General features: G+C 43.0%; 1 protein-coding gene across 1 annotated transcript in view; it reads right to left on the bottom strand.

The window, feature by feature from the left end:
• Positions 1–22,582, bottom strand: part of LOC117346889 (glyoxylate reductase/hydroxypyruvate reductase-like) — a 74,229-nt gene that overhangs the window by 46,241 nt on the left and 5,406 nt on the right. The window contains exons 2-3 of the mRNA XM_033917110.1: positions 16,559–16,699; positions 9,019–9,149 (exon numbers count right to left, since the gene is read on the bottom strand). Of these exons, the coding sequence (XP_033773001.1) occupies positions 9,019–9,149; positions 16,559–16,699 (272 nt within the window). The remainder of the gene's footprint in view (positions 1–9,018; positions 9,150–16,558; positions 16,700–22,582) is intronic.

A 22,582-nucleotide genomic window follows, 5' to 3' on the forward strand; every position in this document is an offset into this window, starting at 1 on the left:
GACTACTTAAGACACTTGTGTGATGCTTTACTGGGCTTTCCCATACCAGGTGCTGCAGTTCTAGAGCCAGGTATGTACTGTTTCATTCAACATCTTTTGGGGTGGGAATGGGTCAATGACCCTGGGGGAGTGTGTAGGGGGGTCATTACTTAATCTCTCCAGTGGTCATCTGGTCAGTTTGGGTATCCTTTTGGCATTTAGACGCTTCTCTGACAGGTCTAGTTGAAAACATCTAAAGTTCCATCCAGGACATCTAGGGAAAGGTTTGATTATAGCCGCAGGATGTCCAAGTCTAAGCCTACCCAAATCCCACCCATTCCATACCCATAGCACACCCATTTCTACTCTGGATGCACAGTGGGTTAGAAGTCCTGCTAGACGTCCAGAAAGTCATCTTTGAGGATGCCCACTTGAATGTTTTAGCTAGTAAGACATCCAAGTGCTGGTTTATGCTCAACCACCTGTAATAAACCACTTGGGTCCCCATTCATAGATTCACATACCATGTATTTCATTCATATTTAATGCAAGAAAACTTTCTCTATTATGCCCAGTATACCCAGCTCAAGCCCATCTGGTATTAATTAGAACCACGAGACTAAAAGCGGGAAAACCTGAACTAAGAGAAACGCAGAGAGAAAGAGAAAGAAACATAGAGGCCGTTTCATCCCTCCAGAAGTGTGTCCTGATTTCCCTTATGGTCTGGCTTAATAGCAAAGTACATAAAAAGAAAATTATTATGCTTTTCCTTAATATTAATCTTCGGAACTTTAGCTCTCTCCAAGTTTTCCGCAAACATCTGAAAACCTGGCTTTTCTCAAAAAATGTAAGTCTCCCTCCAATTTAGGAATCAAGGAAACTCTTATATCTTGGCATCCCAAGTCCTCTAAATTTTCTTCACACTTCTACCTCTAACCCTCTGTTGTAGTTCCTTCCTATTTCTCCTACTGTAAACCGCGTCGAGCTCTACGAGGAAGGGAGCCGGGGCACGAGGCAATCTGCAGCGGCGCTTCGTTTCTTTTTCTTTTTGTTTTCTTTCCAGCAGAGAGGCTTGCAGTAGAGAGGGGAGGAAGCCGAAGAAGCAGAAGGGAGGAGGACTACCAAGCGGGCAGGCAGATCGGGGTCGCGGCGAGAGCTAGCTCCGCCCACCCCCACCGCGTCACAGATCACATCGGCCCGGGCTCCCCTTTAAGAGGAAGGGAGCCGGGGCATGGGGCAATCTGCAGCAGCGCTTAGTTTCTTTTTCTTTTTGTTTTCTTTCCAGCAGAGAGGCTTGCAGCAGAGAGGGGAGGAAGCCGAAGAAGCAGAAGGGAGGAGGACTACCAAGCGGGCAGGCAGATCGGGGTCGTGGCGAGAGCTAGCTCCGTCCACCCCCACCGCGTCACAGATCACATCGGCCCGGGCTCCCCTTTAAGAGGAAGGGAGCCAACGGCGCCCAGCCGTTCGGCGCACGGCGAAGGCAAGCGGCAAAGGCGCTCGCCTTAGCGAGAGCGCCTTTGCGAAGGAACCTTGAGAAGACGCCCTGGCAGCCCAGCAGCAAACCTAATTTACTAAAAAAACCTAACTTTAATTAAAAAAAAAAAAAAAAAAAAGTACTTTTCTCCTCTTCTCATTCTTCTCTCATACTCTTACATTTACTCTCTCTCATTTACTCTCTCTCTTTTGTTATGGCAGGGTGGACGAGGAGTGTGAAAACTACAAGCAAGGTTGGCATCCCCTGCACTGAGGTAATCCGGGAGATGAACTCGGCCTACACACAGACGGAGGAGAACACAGCCCCGGGAAAGGACGTCTCCGCGCAGACCGAGGCCATCCCACAGCAGTACATCACGGCCTTTACACAGACAGAGGAGGTCGGTCAGTGGGATGAAGACATCATGCAGGAACTAAGAAGCCTTAGGGAGGAGGTGAAACGTCTGAGAGGCATTAGAGAGGATGAGGCCTACATCGATGGGATAGTGCAGGAACTATCCCAAATCACAGAATGGGCCCGTGACAGATCACCCATGATGACTCCAGGGCCACCAACAAAGAAACCAACTGTTGCAGTTCAGGAGATGGATGGAGACACTGACTCCTGGCAGTTAGTGACCTCCTCCACAGGTAAATGTAGGAGACCCCCCCCCCCCCATTTACAATCTCCTCACCTTCTCACTCTTTCTCTCACCAGGGCAGCTCCACATCGACTCCACAGCTGAGCCTGAAGAACAGATTCCAGGTCCTGCAGGAAGAGACTACCGACGTGGACCAGGATCAACACACTTCTCCATCTCCGGGGACGATGGATCGACACCCCCAAAAGAAGCGTAAAGTAATAGCCATTGGGGACTCCATGTTGAGGGGCACCGAGGGACCAATATGCAGACCGGATATGCAGTCGAGGGAGGTCTGCTGTCTGCCCGGAGCCAGAATAAGAGATGTGACCACCTGTCTCGATAGACTTCTCAGGCCCCAGGACCACTTCCCCATGCTGCTCATCCACGTCGGAATGAATGACACTGCCAAGAACACCTTGGAGGACATAGCGAGAGACTTCGGAGCTCTGGGAAAGAGACTGAAGCAGATAGGAGCACAGGTAGTATTCTCTTTCATTCTTCCTGTTAGGGGCAGAGGAAGGGACAGGGACGAACGCATCCTGAAGACGAATGAGTGGCTACAACGATGGTGCCAGGAGATGAACTTCGGATTCCTGAATCACGGAGAGACACTACAGGGACTACAGGGACCAGACGGACTCCACCTGACCAACAGAGGTAAGAATGTCTTCGGACACAGACTAGCCCGCCTACTTTGAAGGGCTTTAAACTAGGTAAGTCGGGGGTGGGTACCCACTTTTACACCGGAGCAGTAAGTAACGATTCTGATGTAGCGAACCAACATTACGCTTCTAGGTCTGAGATAAGTACCCCTACTGTGAGCGAATCGCTAGGAGACCATTTGACTCAAATGGGTGGCTCACAACAGGAGCTTAGCAAAAAGAAAGAGTGGAGAGCTATGTATGTTAACGCACACAGCCTAGGGAATAAATTTCTAGAACTAGAAACAGAAATAGTTAATGCAGACATAGACATAGCAGCTATATCCGAAACATGGTTCACAGACTCTCATGGGTGGGATATAACCATACCAGGATACAACCTGATTAGACAAGATAGAGAGGGTAAGTTAGGTGGTGGGGTAGCACTTTATATCAAAGAGAACATTAAGACAACCAGGATCACAGATGTCAAGTATACTGGGGAATCCATCTGGGTAAACTTGGCCAGAGGTGGAGGAAAATGCCTGTACCTTGGTGTGGTATACAGACCTCCGAGACAATCGGAGGAAAAGGACGCAGAATTAATTGAAGACATTGAGAATATTACCTTACGGGGGGAGGCTGTTCTATTAGGAGACTTCAACATGCCTGATGTAGACTGGAACACACTATCAGCGACAGCTTGTGATAGCAGAAGGATATTAACATCCATGAAGGGAGTACGGCTCAAACAAATGGTACTAGAGCCCACTAGGGCCCAGGCCATCCTGGACCTGGTACTTACGAATGGGGAAAGCGTCTCGGACGTCTCAGTGGGAGAGACGCTAGCCACCAGTGACCATAACATGGTATGGTTTAACCTTAAGAAAGGCTTCCCTAGATCACAAACAAAAACAAGGGTACTCAATTTCAAGGGCACGGACTTCGCACGCATGGGAGATTTCGTCTACCAGACGCTGCAGGTTCAAGAAGTAACTGATAATGTGGAAGCTATGTGGACAACCTTGAAATCGATCCTTCATGAGGCAACTATCCGCTACATAAAATCGGTAACCAAACAACAAAGAAAAAGGAAACCCCAATGGTTCACAGATGAGGTATCATACCTCGTCAAGGAGAAGAAAAGAGCATTTCTATCATACAAACGCATGGGGGAAAAAGAAGCAAACATTGAGTACAGGACAAAGTCTGCAGCGGTCAAAACAGCAGTCAGGGAGGCCAAACTTCGTATGGAAGAAACTCTAGCGAAGAACATCAAGAAAGGGGACAAATCCTTTTTCAGATACGTTAGCGACAGGAAAAAGAACACAAACGGGATAGTACGCCTTAGAACGCCAGACGGGAATTATGTGGAAACTGACTCCGATAAAGCCAAACTACTGAATGATTACTTCTGTTCAGTCTTTACCTGCGAGGCACCAGGGCACGGGCCTCGGCTGGATGCAAAGCAAAGCATGGATGACCCATTTCAGGAGTTTGAGTTCACACCAGCTGATGTTTACAAAGAACTGTCAAGACTCAAGGTGAACAAAGCCATGGGACCGGACAATCTGCACCCAAGAGTGCTCAGAGAGCTATGCGATGTTTTGGCGGAACCGTTAGCCATGCTCTTAAATCTCTCCCTAAGTTCGGGGAGGGTCCCCCTGGACTGGAAAACTGCCAATGTTGTTCCTCTGCACAAAAAGGGTTGCAGAGCGGAGGCTGCGAATTACAGACCAGTAAGTCTCACATCAATAGTGTGTAAACTCATGGAAACTCTACTTAAAGGGAAATTAGACATGATATTGGATGAGGGGAATCTGAGGGATCCCTGTCAACATGGATTCACTAGGGGCAGGTCATGCCAGTCCAATCTCATCAGCTTCTTTGATTGGGTGACAGGAAAGCTAGACTCGGGAGAGTCTCTGGACATAGTATACTTGGATTTCAGTAAAGCTTTTGACAGTGTCCCACACCGTAGACTATTAAACAAGATGAAATCGATGGGGTTAGGTGAGAAACTAACTGCATGGGTCAACGATTGGCTAAATGGAAGACTTCAGAGAGTGGTGGTCAATGGCACCCTCTCTGAGACATCGGAGGTGACTAGCGGAGTGCCGCAGGGCTCAGTCCTGGGACCATCCCTTTTTAACATATTCATAAGGGACTTGACCCGAGGGCTTCAGGGAAAAATAGCGCTGTTTGCCGACGACGCCAAACTGTGTAATATAGTAGGTGAAAGCGATCTCACGGATGGTATGGCGCAGGATCTGATCAAGTTGGAAAACTGGTCCTCAACATGGCAGCTGGGCTTCAACGCAAAGAAGTGTAAGGTGATGCATCTCGGCAGCAGAAATCCATGCAGAACATACACCTTGAATGGAGAAACACTAGCTACGACCTCAGAAGAACGGGACTTGGGAGTAATCATCAGTGCAGACATGAAGGCTGCCAAACAGGTAGAGAAGGTCTCATCCAAGGCAAGGCGGATGATGGGATGTATCAATAGAAGCTTCGTCAGCCGTAAACCTGAAGTCATAATGCCACTGTACAGAGCCATGGTGAGACCTCATCTGGAGTACTGTGTGCAATTCTGGAGGCCACATTACCGTAAAGATGTACTTCGAGTTGAGTCGGTCCAGCGAATGGCCACTAGAATGGTTTCCGGACTCAAGGGTCTCTCATACGAGGAAAGACTGGGCAAGTTGCAGCTCTACTCTCTAGAGGAGCGCAGGGAGAGGGGTGACATGATTGAGACATTTAAGTACGTCACGGCTCGTGTCGAGGTGGAAAATGACATATTCTTTCCTAAGGGACCTTCAGTCACAAGGGGGCACCCGCTCAAACTCAGAGGAGGGAAATTTGGTGGTGACACCAGGAAGTATTTCTTTACAGAAAGGGTGGTGGATCACTGGAACAAGCTACCGGTGCAGGTGATCAAGGCCACTAGCGTGCTCGACTTTAAGAATAAATGGGACATCCAGTGGGATCTCTACGTGGGTCGAGAAGCACTCTGACTTAATGGGGTGGGACAGTAGAGTGGGCAGACTTGATGGGCTATAGCCCTTTTCTGCTGTCATCTTTCTATGTTTCTATACAAACCTAAGGATTAGATTAGTGTGTTTTTCTGGCCTTTGCTACATCCATATTCAGATTTTTATTCACCAACTTTTCGGACGCTTCTGTTGGGCATGGCCTTAACTAACACATATGCTTGTATCTAACTAGTTACCCAGAATCATATGAGAAGCAGGCACTTTTGTAGAAAAACTCCACAAAATACTGCACTATCATTACCGTCCCATAGACATCGCCCCCTACTGGCCACAAGCCACTATTCCTCAACTGGTGGGTGCCCTACTGGCACCTAAGTTAAGTCCAAAATGCCATTTAAAAGAGCTTTTAAGACAAATTTCAAAGCGTTTCTGGCACCAGAATCACACTTATGGAAGCACTTTAGGATGCCTAATGAAGCCTCCGAAGCGTAATTTACATCAAAGGTAGGTGCTGGAAATTTAGGCCTTACAAACCCTGGCTTATATTTCCAGCATCTACCTTTCCCAAAGACGAATTCTCTAAGCATGATTGACATGCAGCCAGCACCATTTTTATAGGCATAGGTCAATTTAGGCGCCGTTTATAGATTAAGTCCCTTAGTCTGCATGTATTTTGCCAATCACTACTATTCAGCCTGTTCATAGTTTGTAAAACAAATTTTCTGTTCAGTCACAGCTCCTGCCCCATGCAGAGCCATGAACAAAAATGGCTGCTGTGAGTTCCCGCTGCAGTCTCGCGAGACCACAGGAACTCAAAGCAGCCATTTTTGTTTGTGGCTCTGCACTGGGCAGGAGCGTAGGAAGATCACTCCTGCTCTGCTTCATTGCTAGACCACCAGGCTTTGAAAGTAAGGTGTGAAGAGGTCTGGGAGGCAGGAGGAAGGTGGGGGTGGATCAGGGTTTAGAAACTCATGAATAATTGAAATTGCGAGTCCTAAACATGCAAATATGGGAGGGGGGCCTGTATTAATTAAAGAAAGAAAATGGCAAGCAAAGTTGAGAATGTTATAATGAACTTGATGATGAAAGGGATGGGACAACTTCCCTATGAGAAAAGACTAGCTCAGGGGAGATATGATACAACGCTAAGTGGAATAGAATGGGTAAATGTGAATCACTTGTTTACTCTTTCCAAAAATACTAGGACTAGAGGGCATGCAATGAAGCAGATTTAAAACAAAACAGAAAAAAAACATTTCTTTACTCACATGTGTAATTAAATTCTGGAATTTGTTGCCAGAGAATGTAGTAAAAGCAGGGTTTTTAAAAGGTTTGGATAACTTCCTAAATGTCCATAAGCCATTATTGAAATGTACAGCACTGCATTGCTATAGAAATGATATGTAGTAGTAAGATGGACTTAGGAAAATCCATTGCTTATTCCTAGGATAAGCAGCATAAAATTTGTTTTATTGTTTGAGATCTTGCCAGGTACTTGTGACCCTCGTTGACCACTGTTGGAAACAGGATACTGGGCTTGATGGTCCTTCACTCTGTCCCAGTATGGCAATCTTTATGCGTTTTGCTTTGAGTTTTCTTCACTTACTCCCCTTTATAAACCACGATAGCAGTTATTAGCGCAGGGAGCTGCGCTGAATGCTCCATGCTGCTCCTATGAGAGTTCCTATGAGCTTTGGGAGCAGCGCAGAGCATTCAGCGCAGTTCCCTGCACTAATAACCGTTATCGTGGTTTAGTAAAAGGGGGGTAGTTAATTTCATTGTTTTGTTTGGATAAAGACAACTTTTTACCTCCCTGCTCTTTTCAAGCAAGCACCCTTTCTCTCTGCTTGTAATCTGAGCTGGATCTATGACAAAAAATCTCCAGTGATCTGCATCAATTGGATCATCAAAGGAAATCAAGATTAGAAACTAAAACCATAACTACAATCTATGAGTTGACGTTCATATATTTAACTTACATTATCTCTAAATTTCTGTTATCCTTTGGAAGGAAGAGGGCATAAAATATTTAGGCATTTGGATTCAGAAAACGTTGGAAAAAACGATAAAAGGAAATGAAAAATCCTTATTGCTGAAGGTCACTGAAATGTGTGAGCAATGGAACCCATTACATTTGTCTTGGTGGGGGAGAGTTCAAACAGTAAAAATGATGATTTTGCCTGTGGGTTTGCTATCAAATGGGTATGATAGCAGGGGGTGGGGGAGTGGCGCGCTGCTTTTTTTTTCCGTTTTAACACTGATGGCAGGAGGGAGTTGGCATCCCTCCTGCTTTTTGCTCTGAGGGGGGATGCGGCAGGGCAGGCAGGAGAGATCGTGGCTTGGGGGGGGTGTCGGGCAGATCTCTCTTGCCTGCTCCCGGACTCTCCTGCTTTAAAACCACGGGCTTGCACTGCAGGGAATGGCGGCAGAGAGCAGGAGAGTCCGGGAGCAGGCAAGAGAGACCTGGGCTGGGCTGAGCCCTGACATCAGTGACAGGAGGCTGATTCTCCTGTCACTACTGTCAGGGTGTGCGCATGAGCGGGGTAAGGGGCATGCTAACGATCATCTCCATTTGCATGCAGGTCTTTTCTGAATCAGTCGGCCGGCATGCAATAGGAAATGGATCGTGCACGGTTTGGAGGTTTAGTGAATCCTGCCCATTTTTAGGCATGCTAATTTACCTGGGAGGACACCTATATACACAGGTAAATGACTGAAAATTGCTCCCGACATATGTATGTGTTTGGGCATTTTCTACATACTTTTGTTTTCATGCTGTTGATAAACACCTATTATTTATGTACCAATGCAGTTACATTTTATTGTACAAGATCCTTAAATATAACTGTACTTTAATGTATGGAGCCTTTTGGTGGGAGAGTCTGTGTCACGTCTTTAAAATGGAATGTATTATGGGGGCATTATAAGAAATTTCTGGATATTTGGGAGCCATTGACATAATTTTGCAAAGAGTGATTGTTGAATTTGGCCCTTGATCATATACGTCCAGGGTGGGTGGGTGGGCTGAAAAATATTTTTAATTTGAGTGCAATTTTTGAATATGAAGATGGGGGTGATATATGTATTTGTCATGGATTTCAATTTTGATTTAATTTAGGTGCTATTATAGTGTAATATGATTGTATAATATTGTTGCACTTATTTTTGGCTTCAAAATGAATAAAGATATTTAAAAAAATATAAAAAATGTATGGAGCCAGGACTTTTTAATCCCCAATTTCTATTCTGGAGGGAAAAATAATTTATTCATGTGTGCTTCTATACCTGCTGCTTTCAAAACTTCTTCATTAATGTTCTCTGTCAGGAGACAGTATAACCCTTGGATCCCAGAAACCTTCTTGAGGAGTTCAGCACGTGGCACTGGGTCATCTGAATCCCACTGCTCTATCTCACAGCTGCAACAGAAAAGTCAAGAGAATTGTTTAGCACAAGTGGCCTAAGAGGTGTGACTACCACTGCATAAGAACAGCCATACTGTGTCAGACCAATAGTCCATATAGCCCAACAGTGGCCAATCCAGGTCACACAGTACCTTGCAGAAACCAAGATAGTAGCAATATTCCATGCCACTGTTCCATGCCCCATGTCTGTCTTAATAGCAGACTATGGACTTTTCCTTCAGGAATCTGTCCAAATCTTTCTTAAACCTAGCTATGCTAACCACTGTAACCACCTCTTTTTTGTTTACATTTTGCTTGATGCAGTTTGATTTGTTGAGTAGGCAGCCGGCACAACCAGGAAAACTCCATCAAAATGTAAACAAATAAAAAAAAGACAAAACAGGCTCTTGGGATGGGGATTCTCTGAAACCCCTGATGACCCTGACAAGTACTGAGCTGAATTTGATTGGCTGAGCAGCATCTGCATGTTGCCTGCTCAACCATCAAATTCAGAGCAGTGCCCTCATGGCCTGGGGGGGGGGGGGGCAATCTCCTTAAGGCTCTGACCGTATGCTACTGCATGTCCTCTATCAATGAGTTCCAGAGCTTAAGTAAAATATATTTCCTCCAATTTGTTTTAAAAATAATTTCATTGAGTATCCCCTGGTTTTTGTACTTTTGGAAAGGGTGAAAAATCAATTCATTTCCTGTGACAGTGCTGAGGAAGAAAAATCGCCTTGGAAACTTCTAAGAGCTAAGGCTCATAATCAAAACTTTGACATGTCCAAAAACCAGCCCAAGTCGGCACTAATAACCGGGATGTCCAAGTGCTGATAATCAAAATTGACTTTCTAGACGTCCAGCAGCACTTCTAGGCTGCTGTGCATCCAGAGCTTAAAGGGGCGTGTTGGGAGGTGTGTTATAAGTGGACCTGGATGTCCTGAGCCATAATCAAAGCTTTCCAGGACATCCTAGATGGAACTTAGACGCTAGCAGTTAGATTTGTTTTAGTTGTACCTAAGTGTCCTAAAGCTGCCCAAACTGACCAGATGACCACTAGGGGGATTAAGGCATGATCACCCTTACTGCCTCGGTGGTCACCAACCCCCTCCCACTACCCAAAGATGGGGGAAATAACCAGAACATTGAGGGTTGGCCATCAGCTGATTGCAGCAGGGGAATCCCCATCAGCTGAACCAGTTTTGAGGATTCCTGCTGGCTCAGCTGATGGGGATTCTCCCTGCCAAGGTCATTTGAACTGGCAGGGTGATTCCTGTCTCCTTGCCTCCCTCACAGGCACCAATCTCCTTCAGTACACTTCCAAACTAACCAAATAAAAAAAGACCCACCAAGCCCTGCACCTCTTCCTCCCCCCCCCCCAACATCTCTTTGACATCCCTAGACCCACGACATCTCCCAACATCCCTGGACATTCCTCCAACATTCATGGACCTCTGAAATCCACCAACATCCACAAACATTCCTGGACCCCACCTGATACCCCCAACACCCTTGTACCTTTGGATGACAAAGCAGGAGGGAAGCCCACTCCCTTTTGCCTATAAGGTGGCCCTATGGGCAGGAGGGAGTGCTCAGAATGACGGGCCTTCTCCCTCCTATTGCATCATGGGATGCAGTAGGAGGGACCTAAGGCCCTGATTGGCTCAAAACGAGTACAGAAAGGACTACCAGATGAAACTGAAAGAAGCAAAGAGAGAAATACGTCTGGCAAGAGTGTATGCAGAAGAACAAATGGCTAGAAATGTAAAAAAGGGAGACAAAATTTTTTTCTGATATATTAGTGAAAGGAGGAAGATGATAAATGGAATTGCAAGACTAAAAGATGCAATGAACTGATATGTGGAAAATGAGGAAAAAGCAAACATGCTAAACAAATATTTCTGTTCTGTGTTCAGAGAAGAAAACACTGGAGAAGGACTGAGATTGTCTGGCAAGGTTACACACAAGAATGGAGTAGATACCGCACCATTCACAGAAGAAAGTGTTTATGAACATCTTGAAAAATTGAGGGTGGACAAAGCAATGTGACCGGATGGGATCTTTCTCATGATATTGAGGGAGCTCAGCATTTCTCAAATTTATTTAAAATTTGATTTGATCCCAATATCATGATCCAATGCAATTTACAAATATAAAGACAGGGTCCTTTAAAAATTTGTTCAACATATCTTTGTAGACGGGAGAGGGTTCCTGGGGATTGAAGAAGTGCAGATGTGGTCCCTATTCACAAAAGTAATTGCAGAGATGAAGCAGGAAACTATAGGCCTGTAAGCCTCACTTCAATTATTGGAAAAATAATGGAAGCATTGCTGAAAGAAAGGATAGTGAAATTCCTGGAAGCTAATGGATTACAGGATCCGAGGCAACATGATTTTACAAAAGGTAAATTATGCCAAGCAAAACTGATTAAATTTTTTAATTGGGTGACCAGAGAATTGGATCAAGGGCATATGCTTTATGTAATTTACTTAGATTTCAGCTAAGCCTTTGAAACGGTTCCTCATAGGAGGCTCTTAAACAAACTTGACAGGCTGAAGTTAGGACCCAAAGTGGTGAACTGGATTAGAAACTGGTTGACGGACAGACGCCAGAGGGTGGTGGTTAATGGAATTTTCTTGGAGGAAGGAAAGGTGAGTAGTGGAGTCCCTCAGGGTTTGCTGCTGGGACCGATCCTGTTCAATATGTTTGTGAGTGACATTGCAGAAGGTTTAGAAGGAAATATTTGCCTTTTTGCGGATGATACCAAGATTAGTAACGGAGTAGATACCAAGAAGGGAGTGGAAAACATGAAAAAGAATCTGCAAAACTTAGAGGAATGGTCTAACATCTGGCAACTAAAATTCAATTCAAATAAGTGCAGAGTAATGCATTTGAGGATTATAAATCATAAGGCACTTTATGTGCTGGGAGGTGAGAGGCTGATATGCATGGATGGGGAGAGGGACTTTGGGGTGATAGTGTCTGAAGATCTAAAGGCAAAGAAACAGTGTGACAAGGCAGTGGCTGTTGCCAGAAGGATGCTAGGCTGTATAGAGAGAGGTGTAACCAGTAGAAGAAAGAAGGCGTTGATGCCTCTATGCAGGTCATTGGTTAGGCCCCACTTAGAGTATGGTGTTCAATTTTGGAGACTGTATCTGGCAAAGGACATAAGAAGACTTATAGTGGTCAAGAGAAAGGCGATGAAAATGTTACACTAAAAGACATAGAGGAGAGACTGGAAGCCCTGAATATGTATACCCTAGAGCAGTGGTAGGCAAACTCATTAGGCAAAAGAGCCAAAGATCAGCAGTACAACGATTAAGATCTCTTTTGAGAGCCATACCCCGTGCCCGCTTGTGCTACGACGGCTGCATCAACCCGACTGACACCCCGCTCACCCACACGTAGTCAAAATCGGTTCATGGCAGAACCTAGAGAATGACACGGGAAAAAAATTTGTCTTCGTCCCCGCAAGCTCGGTGCCCAACCCCGCAAACCATCTGATCCCATCCACACAAGCCTCGAATAGTTTTATACTGAAATTATATTAAAGTATAAAAAGAAGCAATATCCTGTACAATTGTCAGTTTATAAATCGGCGTTTTCTTCCCACTCTCTCTCCACTTCCCTTCAGCGAATGCACATAAAAACAAGCAAGCAATTTTATATCATTTTCATTCTATTCATTCATAGAAATTAAAGTCTAAATAATGCCAGTCACATAACAAAACATGATTTTACAAAAATATTTCCCTGCACAGTCAAGCCTGCAAGGATTACTAGATGTCTTTCAGCAGCTCCCCTCCCTCCCTCCCCCTTACCTTTGTGGCCAAGTCAAAATGATCTACCAACAATAAAATTTTAAAAAGCACACTGTACACAGGGAAAATGTTAATTATCATTTATATTCCGCGGGTTTTCAAAGAGGTCAAGGCAGATGACTACATGCAATGTCACCTCAGTAACAACTATACAAAAATAGATAAATATACCCCCTCCCTTTTTACTAAACCGCGACAGTGGTTTTTAGCGCAGGGAGCTGCGCTTATTGCCCTGCGCTGCTCTCGATGCTCATAGGCTTCCTGTGCTAAAAACTGCTATTGCAGTTTAGTAGAAGAGGGCCATAGTGCAAAATATAGACAGCAGATATAAATTCTCAAAACCGGACACATTTTGATCACTAAATTGAAAATAAAATCATTTTTCCTACCTTTGCTGTCTGGTGATTTCATGAGTCTCTGGTTGTGTTTCCTTCTGACTGTGTATTCTTTCATTTCTTTCTTTCTGCACTCAAGCCCAACATTGCCCCTTTCTATTCCCTCCGTCCTTCCTTCCTATGTCCTTAGTGCCCCCAGTGCCTCCTTCCTATGTCCTTAGTGCCCCTTCCTATGTCCTTAGTGCCCTCAGTGCCTCCTTCCCATATCCCCCTCACTGTCTTCCAGACTTTGTCCCACCCCCATCTTCGAAGCCAGCCTGTCTACCTACCTACCTCCCTGCCGCGCCAAAGCCAGCCTGCTTGCCTGCCTACCTCCTTCCCTCTCTGCCGTGAAAAAAAAAAAATAAGCCTCCCTCCTTACTTTTCCCCCCTCCCCTGGTCCACCGCTGCTGCTGCTAATTGCCGCCCAGAAGCCTTCCTCCTGACGTCAATTCTGACATCAGAGAGGATGTTCCGGGCCAGCCAATCACTGCCTGGCTGGCCTGGAATGTCCTCTCTGATGTCAGAATTGACCTCGGGAAGAAGGCTTCTGAGCGGCGATTAGCAGCAGCAGGGAGGTAAGGAGAGTAGCAGCGGCGGCAGACCGGAAGGGGGGGGAAGTTTAAATCGGGCGGGTGCTGGAGGAAGGCTTTTTTTTTTTTTTTTTTGGGCATGGCAGGGAGGGACAGGAAGTGATCACCTGTCCCATTGTCCCTGCGCACAGCTTCGGGACACTGTCCCTGAAAATGGGACATTTCGGCATCCCGAAGCTGTGTGTGTGGGGACAGGGGGTCTAAAAACAGGATGGTCTCATTCAAAACGGGATGTATGGTCACCTTATCCATGGTCCAACATTTTGCTCCCTCTCTTTTCTGTTTTTCTTCCTCCCTTCCCCTCTTGAGGCTGAACAATGAAATGGAATAGTGGCGTGGATATCTTTCATTGATCATAAAAACCTTCACTAATATTGTATAATGGTTTGACTAATTACATCAACATAATTGTTAAAGCTAAAACTCCCTACATCTTAATTAGTAAAAAAGTACTTTATTAAAAAACTGTGCATAAAGTGACTAGCGCAATGTACAATTTTTAAAGTGACTGATGCATTAGTTGAAATATATCAAAATGTTAACTTTAAAGTGGCTGGTGCTATGACTGGCCTGTTTTAAAGTGACTAATGCTTTGATTGACCTATTTAAAGTGACTATAAACTGTGCAAAAAGGTTTATACTGGCTCATGTACTTTCTCAATATTAATAACTCTACAGTTGAAAGATATTAAAGTGACTGGTGCATTAAGCTTAATGCACAATGTTACAATAGCTTGATTGTTCTGTACCTCCTCTGCCCTCCAACCCAGTCCGCTGATTAACCGTTCCCCTTAACTGTATCCATGACATCCTGTTTGTCTGTCTTGCCTGTTTAGATTATAAACTCTTTCGAGCAGGGACTGTTTTCTTACTCTTTGTGACTCTTTACAGCAGTGCGTGCATCTGGTAGCGCTATAGAAATAATTAATAGTAGTAATAAACTGGTATACTGTTAATGCTCATTTCAACCCTTTCATTATGTTTAAAATGGCTTCCTTTAGAAAGGAGATCTTGGTACTTATAGCATAAGCCCATTTCTGTTTCTTGGGAAAGTGATAGACAAAACTGTATGGGGGTCGAGCCTTCTCAATTTGGTTTTGGAAAGAAGCATGGGGAGGAACCCTTGCTAGTTTCAGCCATTAATGAAATTAAACATAGAAGCAACTTATTGTTTGGTATCTTTGGCATCTGATACTATGACTTGATGAGAAAACTAGCTGGGTTTGATTGGCTTCATTCTTTTTTTTTAATCATAGAAAAACAAATGAGTTTGCAACTATGATATGTATATTTCTAGAGTATATTTTGTGTGATTGTATTGGTTTTATATTTTGTGTGTAAAGTTTCATGTGAACTGCTTAGTTGTAGGTGGATTATAAGTGTATTAAATAAATAAATAAGTGTATATGTTCCTTGTCAGTGTTATAGCTTACAAACTTCTGAAGGAGGCTATTTTTGACATAGTGAAAAGTGTTGAGATGAGCATTAACAGTACATCTGAGAGTCTGAGATCATCTCCAGGAAACACTCTGATTTAAGAGTGAGGTTCATTCCTTTAATTGTTATGGCATACACAGAACTAACCCATCTGAAACTATTTGCTGTCACCGTCAGCCATTTTGCCAACCCAAATACAGCGTTTTTACATCTAGATCCTATATATTTCTAAAGTTCACATGGGCATGGTATGGGGAAAATACTGGACTACTAGGGGAAGAGGGAAAGCTGGCTAAAGCAGGAGGGAGGGAGGAAGAGGGCTTTGGAGAGGAAGAGAGAGAGATCAAACCGCGGTAGTGAGGGAAAGGATTGCACTGCCCTTGATAAGTCATGGGGATGTGAGTGTGGGCACCATGAGACAAACTTCCCTTGGTGCTGGTTCATTTAAGTGAAAAACCCCTTCAATCTCCAATAAACTGGGTTCCTATGCAGTCTATTTTTATGAGATAATCATAATGAATATGCTAATGTGCCTGTCCACCCCAAATGAAACAGTCAAAGTATGCCTATGTATGTAGAGTATGACTCATTTCAACCTCACTGTGTGGCTCATGGAATTCTTTGTGTGCGTATCTGTAAGAAGTGCTCACAAAGTATGTCAACTCAATCATTTGCTTGTGATGGGGGAAGGGAGGCTACAAAACAACCAGGGCAACCTGGGCCACTGCGGAAAGCAACCTAGGGAGTGAGAGAAAGGGTGCCAGATCTGGTGCAATGTTTCCCTGCATAACACGTGGGAAAAACTTTTTTTTTTCTTTTTTAAATGCATGGTTGTGGAATACTTAATGACCACATTAACAAGCATTTAAATGCATTGTAATGAGGTCAGCAATAAGAGTTTCCATGCAATTTAACTCCCATGTTGCAACCCTTCCTGCTTTGCTATCCCACACTAAAACTATACTATGCCAGCATTAACCATTCAAACTGCACTATCCTTCTCCCCTCATAGAGGCAAAACAGATGCACACGCTCAAAGAATTTCATGAGCCATATTCTGCAGGCAGTCCCCACTCTTCCTCTTTTGCTTGTATCCTACTGCATAGTACATCTTGTGAAATGAAATTAAGATCGGACTTATGGTGTACTTCCCTTTTTGTCTAACCATACATATCCATTGAGTATAAACAGTGACTCACATTCCAGACTCCTGGAGCATCTTCATCCCCTCAGGTGGAATTCTTCGGGTCACATAGACCTTCGGTAACTGCTTTCCAGTGGCCTTCATTGCTTCCAGTCTGGACCAAGTGTTAAATTCTGATATCAGGAACCTTTTCAGCCTTTTAAAATGACAGACAGTCAGCATTGTAAGACCAAAGCCAACAGAGAAGGACTTTGGATCTGATTTTTGTGCCAGTTCAGTGAGTTCTGGGTTTGTGTAAATAGTGGGAAGACATGTGACAAGAGCTCTCGGACCAATCATTAGTTGCCAGATTTTTGTTACAACAGTGACTTCTTTATGGATTACTTATAATCTTTTAGTTAAAGCAGCATTTAGTTTCTCATTCTGGAGCAGCAAAACGGTTTTGTTTTTTTTAAAAAAAAGGAAATAAGGATATTTTACTTGCAATGGCCGCAGCAGAATTCACAAACTGCATTTCTGCAGAATTTCTGTGGTTTGTCTGTTTCCCTAAATTGTAAAATGGTCATAAGTGTTTGTTTGCCTATTTTGTTAAATCAGAGTCGGATCTATATAACTTTGGCTGTTTTATTCAGAAAATGACCAAAATTATTAGGGCTGCAGGTCACTTAAAAGTTTTAGGGCTCCTTTTACGAAGGTGCGCTAGCGGTTTTATCGCACGCACCGGATTAGCTGAAAATCTACCGCCTGCTCAAAAGGAGGCGGTAGCGGCTAGCGCACGGGGCAATTGCACGCCTTTGTAAAAGGAGCCCTTAATTGTACAGTTAATACAAGAACAATACAATACAATTCTTTTATACCACTGCTTCCCAATAATCTAGTTTAGTGAGGTTTACAATTAAAATAAGCTAGTACAATACTTAAAAAGATAACATAGGCCTTCCTTTACAAAGCCGTACTAGCATTTTTAGTGCCAACTGCGGCGGTAAGAACCCCAACACTGTACTAAAAACGCTAGCGCGGCTTTGTAAAAGAGGGGGATAATAAGCAACAGTCATCATAACATTAAAACAACTCAGTAAAATCTAGAAAATAAGAAGGTTTTCATTTTACTCCTGAATTTCAAATAGAGGGGCATTTTTGAAAGAACTTCCAAGTCAGAATTAAGACGTCCTGCTCATAAAGATTTGTATTATGGAAACTCGAATAAAGCAGGAAGATTATTAGCTAATTATCTCAAAGCTAAAAAAAGAAAAGTAAAAATTGCGGCCATTAAGGATGAGAATGATCAATCTCATACCCAGATTGAAAATATTTTAAAAATTTTTTGAAATATTACAAGGCTTTATATTCTTCTGAGCTTTATTCAAATAAAGAAAAAGGTGGGTTGGAATTTCTAAAGTTAATTCAAGGGCCAAAAATTCCCGAGCATATAAAAAGTGATCTTGATGCACCTATATCGCTTAAGGAACTCCAGACAGCATTGAAATCCCTCCGAGTAGGATCCGCTCCAGGTAGTGATGGATTCACTGTAGAGTTTTACAAATCACTTCAAATTACACTTTTACCTCATCTTCTAAATTTTTATCAGTTACAATTGACAAAGGGTTGTATTTCAGGTACTATGGCAGAATCTTTAACCATTGTTTTGCCAAAGCCAAATAAAGATCCCATGTTGGTTTCAAACTACAGGCCTATTTCTTTAATCAATGTAGATGGAAAACTTCTGGCTAAGCTATTGGCTTTAAGATTAGCCAAGGCAAATATGATTGATTGGTATGCACCAAACGGGGTTCGTTGCTCAGAGACATTCCTCAAATACCAGATTAGCTTTACATATGTTAAATTTAGTGAAAACAATGGACGATCCGGTCTTTTCTGTTTCATTGGACTTTCATGTATCAAGCAGTGGATTGGTTTGATATAGGATCTGGATTTATTCAAATGATTCAAACCTTGTACAGTTCCCCTTCTGCCAGGCTATATATTAATCACACATTTTCTGAATGTTTTTGTCTGGGAAGGAGAGTTAGACAAGGATGTCCCTTGTCTCCTTTGCTTTTTGATATTGTTCTGGAACCCTTGTTACTGGCTATACGGCAGGCAAAGGAGATTCCTTATGCAGGTCGGGAATATAAGATCTCTGCTTATGCAGATGATAATCTTGCTTCATTTGAAAAATCCTGAATCCACCATTCCGCATTTACTTGAGTACCTAATTGTTAAACCGCTTAGATAACCTTGATAGGCGGTATATAAAAACCTAATAAACTTGAAACTACTGGAATTTATAGACCGATTTGGTAAATTCTCTGGATACAAAATAAATTGGAGCAAATCGGAGGTTCTTCCACTAAATGTGCATTGTACAAAAGGACTATTTGATTCATTCCCTTTCCTTTGGAAGGAAGAGGGTATAAAATATTTAGGTATTATGATTCAGAAAACATTGGAAGACACAGTGACAGTAAATGAAAAATCTTTATTGCTGAAAGTCAAAGAAATATGTGAGCATTGGAACCCATTACATCTTTCTTAGCGTGGGAGAGTCCAAACTGTAAAAATGATGATTTTGCCTGTAGTTTGTTACCAAATGAACATGTTGCCGATTTATTTTCAGGGGTCCTGCTTTAAAAAAATTGAATGGTATTCTCAGGAAATTTATTTGCCTGGGTAAACTGCTCAAATTGCTTTACTATCCTTACAAAAACCAATTGCGGAGGGTGGGGTAAATTCCCAATTTTTGTAGATACCATCAAACTTTTATAATGCATCGGGGTATGTTTTGGATCCTTCTTGAGCTCATGGAACATCTCCCTGATTGGCTTTACTTAGAATGCGATTGTGTCACATTTTAAGCATTAAGTTACCAAGGATTTATAAGGACAATAGAATTTTATTATCTACATGGCAGACATTACAATTTATTAATAACAATACCTATTCCAATTCATCAATCCACATGTCAGTCCTTATGGTTAAACTACAAGATTCAAATTGGCGAGTCTAAGATCCTCTAGAAGCACTGGCTGCAGGCGGGCATACGCACATTGATGCTTGACATTTTATGACTGTAACAATCATTTGGTATTTCAAAGTCTCAAGCATTTAAGTGGTTGCAGTTGAAGCAGGGGTCAGGAGGGGTTCTCTGATTGGCGCAATTTAAAAACTCAGTATAGCTTGCTGGGTCTGTGTTTCCAGACAGATTTGCTAGGGCATCAGGCAGCCAAGTGGTATAATTCAATATCTGAGCATCTGAATGAAAAAACAAAAACTAGTCTAAGAAACATTTGTAGCATTGACACAAAGCTGCAAATTTCTGCTACTCAATAGCTATGGATTTGAACTTGGAGGATGAGATGTACAGCATCAGCATCTATGAGACAAACCTGGTTATTTTTGTTATATAGAATTTTTTGGACCCCTGTTCGGTTGCAAAGGGTAGATAGTTCTAAGTCTAATAGATGCTGGCATTGTCATCTGGATATAGGGACATTGGATCATCTGCTCTTCTTTTGTCCCCTGATACTTAAATTTTGACAATCCATTTGGGGGTCATTTTGGCAATCCATTTTGGAAGTTCCATTGGCATTGACATATGATGCAGTACTGTTTGGTACGGTATTAATGTCCAAGAGTCCAATAACCCTCACATAACAATAAATTATTTCTTAGCGTGACAGGAGTTGCCATACAGCTTATTATGAAAAATTGGAAAAATTGGGACAGGTTAAACTATAGTTTTTGGTGAGAAACATTGTGCCAAACTTATAAGTTTAAACATATGAGTTCAATGCATTTGGAACAGTATAAGAAGTTCAAGGAAATTTGGGACCCATTAACAAAATTTTGTAAGAATTGATTATTAATTTTGCCCTTTGATTCTGCACATCCAGGATGAGTGGGGTATGCAATTAATTTATTATTTGATTGCAAGGTTGTTTATCTTGATCATTTGCATCATATTAAGTGTTTTTACACTTTTAGGAAGGGTGGGTGGGGATGGGGAGGGTGTTATGTATTTATTGTATCATTTGAAGGAATTGAGTGCTGTCTATTGTGTTAATTGATTGATAATATGTTGCACTTTGTGCTGGTTTTAAAATGACTAAAGATTTAAAAAAGACAAAAAAAAAAGACGTCCTGCTCATAATTGTCTAACTCATAGCTATTTTCAAACAGGAAACATGATGGAATTTCCTGTTCAAAAATATGTGAGGACACTCTTGAGCTGAAAACATCTAAATGAACATCCATTTTCCAAAATGAAATGTCAAAAATATGAACACCATAAATGCAGATACAAAAACATCTATCTGGCACTATTTGTACAAAAATGGTTACACAGATGGCTCTGTAGAGCAGAGGGGGCAACCTTAGTGGTCAGTGCAGTAGACTTTAAACATTGGGACCCAGGTTTAAATCCCACCTTAATGGCCATATATGTGATGCAGACTGGCCTTAGTTCTTCAATATATATCATTATTTTCTGATTAGAGATAAGAACATAAGAACATAAGAAGTTGCCTCCGCTGAGGCAGACCATAGGTCCATCCTGCTCAGCGGTCCGCACCCGCGGCGGCCCATCAGGCCCATTGCCTGAGCAATGGTCTATACCTATCTATACCCCCCAATCCCTTTTTCTTCTAGGAATCTATCCAAACCTTCTTTGAAACCATTTAATCCTCTGTGTTCATCCTACGCTTTTTTTGAACTGTCACTGTTTTCTTCTCCACCACCTCCCTTGGGAGTGCATTCCAGGCATCAACCATCCTCTCTGTAAAGAAGAATTTCCTAACATTACTCTTCAGTCTACTACCCCTCAATCTCAGATTATGCCCTCTGGTTTTACCATTTTCTGCTTTCCTGTTGTCTTTTTTTTTTTTTTTTTCTGTCTTTGCAGGGCCTCTATTCATGTGACATTTTCTTTCTCCATAAGCACCATTTCCCTTTGTGTTTCTATTCATGCTGTATAGCATTTTCTGTCTGTCCTTGTGGATTACATAAGAACATAAGAATTGCCGCTGCTGGGTCAGACCAGTGGTCCATCGTGCCCAGCAGACCGCTCACGCGGCGGCCCTTAGATCAAAGACCAGTGCCTAACTGAATCTAGCCTTACCTGCATACGTTCTGGTTCAGCAGGAACTAGTCTAACTTTGTCTTGAATCCCTGGAGGGTGTTTTCTCCTATAACAGCCTCCGGAAGAGCGTTCCAGTTTTCTACCACTCTCTGGGTGAAGAAGAATTTCCTTACGTTTGTACAGAAGCTATCCCCTTTTAACTTTAGAATACGCCCTCTCGTTCTCCCTACCTTGGAGAGGGTGATCAAACTGTCTTTGTCTACTTAGTCTATTCCCTTCCCTATTATCTTGAATGTTTTGATCATGTCCCCTCTCAGTCTCCTCTTTTCAAGGGAGAAGAGGCTCAGTTTCTCTAATCTCTAAATGTACGGCAACTCCTCCAGCCCCTTAACCATTTTAGTAGCTCTTCTCTGGACCCTTTCGAGTAGTACCGTGTCCTTCTTCATGTACGGTGACCAGTGCTGGACGCAGTATTCAAGGTAAGGGGCGTACCATGGCCCAGTACAGTGGCATGATAACCTTCTCCGATCTGTTTGTGATCCCCTTCTTAATCATTTCTAGCATTCTGTTCGCTCTTTTTGCCACCGCCCCACATTGCGCAGACGGCTTCGTCAACTTGTCAACCAGTACTCCCAAGTCCCTTTCCTGGGGGGTCTCTCCGAGTACTACACCGGACATCCTTTATTCGTGTATAAGATTTTTGTTACCGACATGCATCACCTTACACTTATCCATGTTAAACCTCATTTGCCATGTCACGGCCCATTTCTCGAGTGTGTTTATGTCAGTTTGCAGGTCCTCGCAATCCTTCTATGTCTTCACTACTCTGAATAACTTCGTTTCATCTGCAAATTTTATCACCTCACTCGTACCAATTTCCAGGTTGTTTATAAATATATTGAAGAGCATGGGTCCAAGTACCAAACCCTGCGGCACTCCACTCATGACGCTTTTTCAGTCTGAGTATTGTCCATTTACCCCACTCTCATGTTTCCTATCCTC

This window comes from Geotrypetes seraphini, chromosome 1, assembly GCF_902459505.1.
Source record: "Geotrypetes seraphini chromosome 1, aGeoSer1.1, whole genome shotgun sequence".
In the NCBI taxonomy this organism is placed as follows: Eukaryota; Metazoa; Chordata; class Amphibia; order Gymnophiona; family Dermophiidae; genus Geotrypetes; species Geotrypetes seraphini.